Genomic DNA, 10,000 nt, shown 5'->3' on the forward strand with positions numbered 1-10,000 from the left:
CTCAAAGTCGGCACGTTGCCACTGTTCACCAGAGCGTAGTTTTTTTGTTTTTTTTTTTTTCATTTTCTATACCTGTCGCCAATAGGTTAATAAAGCTATTAATTCTACAAGTGTATGTGTTATATTTCCATGATTGTTTCTGCTTCATAGTTTACCCATATATCTTTTGAAATTTACCCTTCTGTTAATCTTAATCTGTGTGGGGATGGCATGTACATACATAGAGTTTAGTGTATTAATTGTATTTACTCATCCATGGCTCCCAGAGTAATTAGTCTTCAATGTGTCAGTTACTAGTGCAACCTATTGCGCTTGTTTACCCTTTTCCTTGATTTTCTGAAAAAATTTAATTTATCTTATATTACTACTAGTAATGTTAATAACATTACAAAAATAATAATAATGTCTATAATAATCAGGTCGAAGTAACGAGGTGTGTTAAAACCCACTGTTGCTGGGAAAATGCAGTGCTCAATTTTTATTTATTTGTGAAATGTCTCTGCACATAGATGGCTCTGCTATTGCTTAGCCACAAAGGAGTCAATTAGTAGACCTTGTGACCTTACCTGATATTTTTATAATAGACTTTATAAATACTATAATGTTATAAACATTAGTAACAGCAAAATAAGATAACATAAATATTTTCATAAATCAAGAAAAATGGTAAATGGGCAAGACAGGCAGTATTCGTATTGGCTCATTGGTGATTTAGTACCAGTGACACCATATATGTGTAAAAACAATTAATAAAATAAACTCGCAATGGGCATGGCATGTATGGCATTGTGTTAACTTGGTGACTAAGCACTTGTGCAGCTAACTATGCACAGAGACGTTTCACAAAACAATACTATAGTGAAAACCTTTTTTTTGTGGTTTTGGATTTTGGATTGTGAATTTAGGATTGGACGGTCTTTCCGAAACATTGAAAGGCAGTCCCACTTTCTATTTTAGGACCATAGGATATAGGTAAGCCCTGTCCAAAGTGTTTCGTAAGATACATATACTATACAAGTGTGCATCTTTCTATTTATTTATTCATTTATTCATTTTACTAAAATGTGCCAGTTTGAGGTTTTAAAGTTATAGCATTCCCAAGACATGAAAACTGTAATGTGAATGATATTGGCATTATTTATAGGAGTTTACTGCTTTTGCTTGTATCAGGAATACCTGATTTATCTATTGAATAGAAGCTTTTCCAAACCTAATTAAATACCTATACAGAATTATTATTAGAATATCAACTGGGACTCTTAATAGGCCTACCTACACAAGTGGACATTATCACAGGAACAGGGGATGCCGCAGGTAGGCAATTTACTTGGTAAACAAGTAGCTTTCCCACTATTTTCTCATGTGATGTCACCTTTACAGATGCTTGCCACTACGGCCACCAGTTATGCCTGATTATGTGGCAAGGCCTTTATTTAAAAGGAACTTAACTTTCAGTCCTTACATTCTACTTACTATTCAGTGGACTTTATTTTGGTGTACACTTTTGTCCAGTTTCCTTTAATAAGGCCCCACCACTATTCTCAAATACTAAACCAAACTCTGTTTCTCCAGTCATTACTAGAAGGCACGTCTAAAATATGACAACTGAAATTCCATGCCAGTTTTATTGTTGTCAATGGATGCCTAACTTTTCTGTACTGCAAAAGACTATTTACAGGCTTTGTAATGAAAATTTGTTGTTGCATTAAATTTGACAACTTTAAATGTTCAAGAAATAAAAAACTGGAGCACATCCTTAAACTCACTTTATTGTTATTAATTCCTGCACAAATGTTTGAAATTTTCTACCATTTCTAACACTGCTTTCAATCTGAGAATTAAAAAAAAACAGAATATACAACAACCTTAAGACAATTTTTTTCAAAAAAGAATCTGGAAATTTGATTTATACAAATGACAGTAAGATAACAATGAATTGGTCAATAAGAAGTTAAAGGAATTTCTTGTTATAAATGTATTTATTCATTATGTAACATCAGAGAAGTCTCCTTGGATGCAACACAGGAGATCCTGTACAATTTTTTTTTTTGGGGGGGGGGTAATTTCACACAGATGGATGGAATCCTGTCTTACAAATTATGCTTTTTGTACAAGTCAATGATTTCTTGTACATCACCAGTTGATCCAAGGAAAATGGGAGTGCGCTGATGAATATCAGTTGGGACGATGTCTGGAAAACATACATTTAGAAAATTAGATATTTATTCCACAAACACATGTACACCCATTATATTATGCTTGCAGCAAGCAAGTACTAATTCCCAATATAAATGTGTAAAAACCAATAGCACATTGAATGAGCTATAGCTTTTCATGTAAAACCCAAAGAAAGATCTTTAGAAAAAGTGATGTTTATGAAAAGCATACATTATGCACAAGCCCCTTCCAAGTTCACCACTCTGCATTACCAGTATGTGCTTAGTATCCCGAACCCATGTCAAGAGAACAAAGAGATTTATTGCTAAGAAGTGATTCATTTTCAAAAGGAAAAGTTCATAAAACATCATTTTCTGTTAAAATTTCTCAAATGACTTCAAAGAAAGCACCTAAATATTTTCAGCAAAATCACTATTTGCATGTAGTATGACCAGTATCATACAACACCCATCTAACTTTAAAAAAAAAAAATATATTTCTTACCAAGGATACGCATCTTTCCAGTTGTTGCCTGACCTCCGGCCTGCTCCATTAGGAACGCCATGGGGTTACATTCATACAGTAAACGGAGCTAAAAAGAAAGGAAAATTAAATTACTATAAATTTTTTTTTTATACTTATCTCAACCTAGAGTTATCATTAATTGCAGCTTACAAACTTATTATTCAAAACATTAAAACTTAAATACTAAAGACTCACATCTTTAGCTAGAAATTAAAACCCTACCTTGCCCTTAGGAGCATCAGATGTGGCAGGGTACATGAAAATACCCCCATACTTCAAGGTACGATGGACATCAGCAACCATAGATCCAATGTAACGTGCACCAGCTTTTTTGGCCTGTAAAACATACAAGTTTTTGAACAGTTTGTCACTTTGAATTGCAGTTCACAATATTTATTTTCACTGCCTTTACTCTTTTCAAAACAGGTGTAATAGGATATTGTCTGTATCTCTGGTAACAAAAACAAAAAAAAACTTGAATCCTTGTCAGAATATAATTATTCAAATAAAGAGAAAAAATTAGAACATCTTTAAAAGCTTATGAGGTAAGAATTTTACAAAAATTTACCTTCTTTCCTTGTACATATTCAGATACTGCTGGATCCCAGAGGTTGGCATAACCTTCATTAAGACTGTAGATTTTGCCTTTTTCCTTAACTCTCATGTTGGGGTCAGTCAACACAAACTCTCCAATACTCTGTGAAATACATTGTTGAGATAAAAAAAAATGGTTATAGCTGCAGTTCCTTAAAAGAAAAAAAAAAAAAAAATATATATATATATATTTAAAAGGAATTCTTTTATAGTTTGTTTACATGGTCAAAAGGCCTAAATGACTTATTTTTCATCTTACCGGATCCAACATAAAACCGTTAACACCATTGCCAGTAGATATGACCATCATAGTAGCTGACCCATACAAGGCATACCCTGCTGCAACTATCTGGTTACCAGGCTGTAAGGCATCTGACACTGTTGGAACTCCTTCAGTGCTTTTTCTGAAAGAAATATATCCATTATGTAAAATTATTGTACATAATAGATTTTAGCTAAATTAATGATATCAATGCAAGATCCAATTCAGGAAGATGTGGTTAAAGTTGCACTTATCCAAAGGCTTTGTTTTGCTTTTCTTTTAAGATATAATTTAACATTTCTTTATGAGGACTATGTGCTCTCAACATGGCCAAAACTGCAAGTCAAGCCACTTAAAAATGTGTATTTTTTTACGATCTTTAGGCACAAGCTCGCAAAACCCCAGCTCCCCCCCCCCTTTTTTTTCCTTTTTTTTTTCTTCCAAGGGAAGGATATATTTGATAAAATCACTATAAACATGGCCATTTTAGGGCTATCCAATGAGTGTGGGAAAGCATCAAGAAAGGGGAGGGGAATATATATCCCTTTACTCAAGCCTACTGTTGATGGCCAATGTAAAAAGAAGACTGGTTTCATTACATACATTCTGAAACCTATATTACTTATGTTCCAACTGTCCTCTTCTATTGGAATGTAACTGGTCAAATGCATTTTTTTTTCTTCTTTTTTATTTTTTCCTATTTATATACATTTTTATTTTTCAAGCAGAATTAGTAAAAATATAAGCATTCAAGAGGTACGTCAAGCAATGAATCAACTGTTACAGGCTCTTTTCTTTAAACTTCATTGAGTGTTATACTGTGCAATTTTTATATTACATGAAACCAAACACATAATTTCCTTGCAACATGGTCCAGAGCGTGCAATCATCTTGCAAATGAAATCAGAAGGCTTTCTCAAAAATTAACCTGAAAATTACTAATTCAAATATTTACTATACAATTTTTTTTTTAATGAATGAAAAATACTACTACTACTACTACTAATAATAATAATGATAGTAATAATAATATAATAATAATAAATTAAGACCAATCTGGAAGACATGCCCATTAACTTCTCATAAACTTATGCAATACTAGAATCTTAAAAAGGGGGTTTTCATCCCATACTAAAAAATGAACGAGAAAAGACTTGACTGCCTTGTTCACTATACTCATGAAATCTCTGTGCACAACTCACCTATAAATGCTGAAAATGGATCCTATGGAGACGAGGCAATCAATATTGGAAGAACCATCAAGGGGGTCAAAACACACCACATACTTTCCTTGTCGGTCCTGCTCTACCTGTTTGAAGAAAACGATACATTTAGGCTAAAGGGCTCAAGTTGGTAAAGAGGTTACGATAACAATTGATAGACGTACAACAAAGCTGCTTTCTATCTATTTCCAGTCTAATACACTCAAACTCATTCACTCACTATTAATAAACCACATACTAAGCCCTATTAAAAGTTATTTATTTTCAATTGTAACTTTTCTTTACCATTTAAATTATCATTATTAACATTAGTAAACATTAACCTTTAACTATACAAACAATCCAACAAACTTAAATGTAACAGCTCAATAGAAAAAATACAAATTCCCATATATCAAACTGATGGAGGCACAACATGAATCTGTATAATACATGAAGATTTAGAACTACAACATTTACATTCATAATTATAAAACCGACATACATAAGTAAGTACCCACAAAAGCTACCCAGTATACTATCATCATCTTTTGCAGTAGCTTTGTACCATTCTCGTATAGGATCGCTATAATCAGGTGTTTACAGCTGGATGCCCTTCCTGACACCAACCCTCTCCATTCACCCAGAAAACGATCTCACTATTAATTCAGTTGGTTATAACATTACCTCAATCACAGTTTTGTTTTCTTCAGACACAAGCAGGCAGGTTGTATAAGATGACGACAGCATGTTGATGAAAAGGTCGTTGGCGAGCACATCCAGCTTCTTCACTTCTTCCCCCTGAACATTGACATCTCCTGCCATGCCATACCTGAATGGGAATTAGAAGATTCATACAGGGCCCCATACTTTTACCTCCTCTAGTGCCAATGTGGAGTTGAAAAGAGTGAGAGGGTGAGAGAGGGTGAGAGTGAGAGGGTGAGAGAGGGTGAGAGAGGGTGAGAGAGGGTGAGAGAGGGTGAGAGAGGGTGAGAGAGGGTGAGAGAGGGTGAGAGAGGGTGAGAGAGGGTGAGAGAGGGTGAGAGAGGGTGAGAGAGGGTGAGAGAGGGTGAGAGAGGGAGAGAGAGGGAGAGAGAGGGAGAGAGTGTGAGAGAGAGGGAGAGAGAGGGAGAGAGTGTGAGAGTGTGAGAGTGTGAGAGTGTGAGAGTGTGAGAGTGTGAGAGTGTGAGAGTGTGAGAGTGTGAGAGTGTGAGAGTGTGAGAGTGTGAGAGAGTGAGAGAGTGAGAGAGTGAGAGAGTGAGAGAGTGAGAGAGTGAGAGAGTGAGAGAGTGAGAGAGTGAGAGAGTGAGAGAGTGAGAGTGTGTGAGTGTGTGAGTGTGTGAGTGTGTGAGTGTGTGAGTGTGTGAGAGTGTGAGAGTGTGAGAGTGTGAGAGAGTGAGAGAGTGAGAGAGAGTGAGTGTGAGTGTGTGAGAGAGTAGGTGCAGGTGCGTGAGTTAATGTGTGTCAGTGAGTGCGTGCATTTGTCACTGTCCATGCCCGTACCATTGTCAATGCTTAGACATGGACATTACGTAAAACCAAACATATGGCTGTAGCAACACTTTCCAGTATTTACCAAAACCAGGAAAAAAATATTTCTTACTAAATGTCAAACATTATTTACGTCAAATTCTATACAAAGAGCCGGATATCGCATTATGACATCACATGTATCTATATATCCTAGTGAATGACTGTTTACACTTACGTTCATATATATTCATTAATTAAAAGTAGATGACCATAAACACGCACTGCACACACACTTATTTACATGTATGTACACAGTCCGTATACATGTATGACAATGAATAAATATACACGCACAGTGCACATGTTCACAAATCAAGCGCACACAAATAAACAAACACATATATACCATATATACCATAAATGCACACACACACACACACACACACACACACACACACACACACACACACACACACACACACACACACACACACACACACACACACACACACACACTATTATTAGAAAAGATAACATAAGCATAATATAGACGGATACATAGATACTTTTACACGAACAATCCTGTAATTTTCTCTTCCTTGTCTCTGAGAATGGGCATGTAAATGTCTCTTACTGCGTAGACCCAAGGTTATTAAACAGTTTAGTATCCTTGGCATAAATAAAGAAGAAAAAAACAAGACACTTGATTTTCCGCTAACCAAGGCAGTTTCATTCGTCGTAGCCACGTCACAGGAAGGAACTCGACCACAAGTGTGTGAATATGCGTGTATATATGTACATACATACAGACTCGTGTATGTATGTACATACAGCCTCGTGTGATTGTGTGTGTGTCTACATGGACATGCGAGCCCGTGTGGTCGTGTATGTATAGTGTGAGTGAGAGAGTGTGAGAGTGAGAGTGAGAGTGAGAGTGAGAGTGAGAGTGAGAGTGAGAGTGAGAGTGAGTGTGAGTGTGAGTGTGAGTGTGAGTGTGAGTGTGAGTGTGAGTGTGAGTGTGAGTGTGAGTGTGAGTGTGAGTGTGAGTGTGAGAGTGAGTGTGAGTGTGAGTGTGAGAGTAAGAGTGAGAGTGAGTGTGAGTGTGAGAGTGAGAGTGAGAGTGAGTGTGAGAGTGAGTGTGAGAGTGAGAGTGAGTGTGTGTGTGTACGCGAGCGTTTGTGAGCGTCTCCGTATCTTTAGATATCACAAGTGTCCAAATAGCGTCCACGTGTTTAAACGAGACGCATCTGTCCCACACCAACTCGGCGACGGAACGTCATCACCTGTATACATGTGTCTCATGTACTTAGGCCGAGAATAAAGCAATGATAATGGCTTCATATTATATATGTGTATGTGTATATATGTATATGTATATGTATATGTATATGTATATGTATGTACATCTACTTTGTGTATATATAGTCTTTCAACTAAGGCAACCCTACGCAAATACACATCAAGCCATTTTCGCCACAACAACATCATCTACATCCTTTAATGCAACGCCACATCAGCCACTCCCTTCTATGTCGAGCACCGATTGGCCGAGAGGAGACTGACGTCAGCGGGGATTGGTCGACAGAGGATTGGCCTCAGCGCTGATTGGTTGAGAGAGAATTTGCGCCAGCGGTGATTAGCCGAGAGAAGATTGGCCTCAGCGGTGATTGGTGGACGAGGGAGGTGTGTGTGTAAGCGTGGTTGCTGGGGGCGCTCCAAGGCAGCCGCTCAGACGTGGCCTTGGGGGGACCATGTTGGCCTACAGCCTGCCTTATTTCTCTTTTTTTAGTTGTTACGGTGCAAATATGTTGTTATGGAATCACGTACTTAATGCATACGTGTAAAAAAACATATAATACGATTTCTATCTTACTAAACCTTCCTATGACATGCGGCTAACGTCTAGAACACCTTAACCGCATCCACTGTCTTATTTATTCGTATTCATTATACTAATCCTGGGTACGTTATATCGTCGACTCTTTGGGGAACAACCTTGCCGAGGGAGGGGAAGGGAGGGGAGGGGCCCCATGCACAGGACCTCCTGTCTCCAAGGCAACAAGTGGCTACAACCTTGCCACGCCACATCGTGCATCGCTATACACTTTCGTTCTTCGATCCCCAGACCAAACTACCATGAACTGATAACGAATGTACCCTTTACCCATGCCACTCGAAGTCCACATTGGCGATGCCCTCCGTACGTGCGCGGGAGATACTGAAGATATCAATTTCTTGTTCTGAAATTGTCCTTCAAGCTGCAATTGTTGTCAAGTCTTTCCTTGTTAAGAGGGAAGATAGCTATCTTTCTCTCCCGTGTCCCACCCACTTCTCTCGCTTGACAAATGGGCGTTTTCTCCCCTTACGAATCTTCATTCTGCGATTTGATTCCCATTTTAATTAATATTGTAACAATCTTCGGTATTGCTGCGTGGCAAATGTTTTGGACCAAAATGGGCAATTTAGTAAACTACAAACACTACCACACAACTTGTAATTGTTACCAAAATGTACAAACTTGCGACTTTAATCTCCAGAAACAAGGTGTGCTTAAACTAATGCCTGTTTATTAACAATCGTGAATAGAAGTCGACATTAGCCTTTCACAGCATTAAGAATACGATGTTCCATATAATCACCAAAGATTATCAGTTCTGAGCCCTTGATCTAAGATAAGGTAAAAAACAAAAATGTTAACCAGCTGAATGCTTCATCTTACTTGGAAATATGTACCCTTGTTATTAAATGGAGTAAGTTCCCTGCAAAGAAACCTCAAACAGACGTTCTCCATCTTTAAAAACGAACTACATGGCCACTTTTACCCATACAATGAAGAGAAAGTAGTTTTTAACCCTAAGGAAGTACAACGACCTTTAGGCCTAAAATACAGCGTCTGGAAGGCATCTCGAAAAGTTAAGGATATTATTCGTGTGTGTAATACATACATATACTGCGGCAATGGTTCAAGGTGCGACATACTAATCGTATTCTGAAGAGATCATTAGCAAATTGTGTAATTTCATATATTCTTACAATACTCAGATCTACAGACTCTTCTATCGAGGTCGGATTAACAATCCAAGAATCTAATAAGCAGTTTCGCATAAATCGAAGTATATTTACGCAGCAAAAAAAACAACGCCACATAGAAAACTTACAGCTTGGCAATTCCGGCTTTCCTGACAGCAGAGGAAATCGCCTTGACAGCAGTCTGGATGCTAACTAAGAGCTGTGTCAAGTCGCCCGTGGCATGGGGCACTCTCTTCTGCTCCCCCAACGTGAAACGTGTCAACGTCATGGAGTCTGTGTCAATTGCCTGGCCCGTGGAAGTCATCTTGAATGACGTTGGCGACGTTTCACGTTCTTGATTATAGGTCTTTTCTCCTGGAGTTCCGCAAGAGAACTGCGAGGTTTTGTTGTCTTTTGGAACGACGCTACGGCCTTCGTGATCTGCCGGGAGGAGCTGGAAACTGTCGTACAGCTTTAAACTCTTGAAGGCACTGGTCTCTTTTTTTCTTTTTTGTAAAATTTTGTCTTCTACTAAGACTTAATATGATATCGGTAGATGACCAAATAGTTAAAATTAATTTCTTCAATTATTATCTTAATTGACTTTTTAAAAACTTTTTTTTATCGTACCAAGTCAGCGGGATACGGTCTATGATCACACAACGTAACACGAAAAAATGTTGGTATTTATGGCTAATGAATGTATTGCAGTTATGTTTTTCTTCAACCACCCTTTTGAGAGATGATATTTGTTAAAGTCCAGAGTGTATCGGAATAC

General features: G+C 37.6%; 1 protein-coding gene across 3 annotated transcripts in view; it reads right to left on the reverse strand.

The window, feature by feature from the left end:
- Positions 1–1,749: 1,749 nt before the first annotated feature.
- The window catches only part of LOC125031133 (fructose-1,6-bisphosphatase 1-like), an 18,919-nt gene continuing 10,668 nt past the window's right edge, over positions 1,750–10,000 (reverse strand). For 2 of the 3 annotated variants that reach the window (XM_047621662.1, XM_047621663.1), the window contains exons 3-9: positions 5,428–5,572; positions 4,741–4,847; positions 3,536–3,680; positions 3,251–3,379; positions 2,905–3,018; positions 2,662–2,749; positions 1,750–2,191 (exon numbers count right to left, since the gene is read on the reverse strand). In XM_047621662.1, the coding sequence (XP_047477618.1) occupies positions 2,091–2,191; positions 2,662–2,749; positions 2,905–3,018; positions 3,251–3,379; positions 3,536–3,680; positions 4,741–4,847; positions 5,428–5,572 (829 nt within the window). In that variant the 3' untranslated portion in view covers positions 1,750–2,090. Of the gene's footprint in view, positions 2,192–2,661; positions 2,750–2,904; positions 3,019–3,250; positions 3,380–3,535; positions 3,681–4,740; positions 4,848–5,427; positions 5,573–9,371; positions 9,639–10,000 lie in introns of those variants that run through there. The other variant, XM_047621661.1, reaches the window with a different exon arrangement.

Source organism: Penaeus chinensis, chromosome 12 (assembly GCF_019202785.1).
Source record: "Penaeus chinensis breed Huanghai No. 1 chromosome 12, ASM1920278v2, whole genome shotgun sequence".
Classification (NCBI taxonomy): Eukaryota; Metazoa; Arthropoda; class Malacostraca; order Decapoda; family Penaeidae; genus Penaeus; species Penaeus chinensis.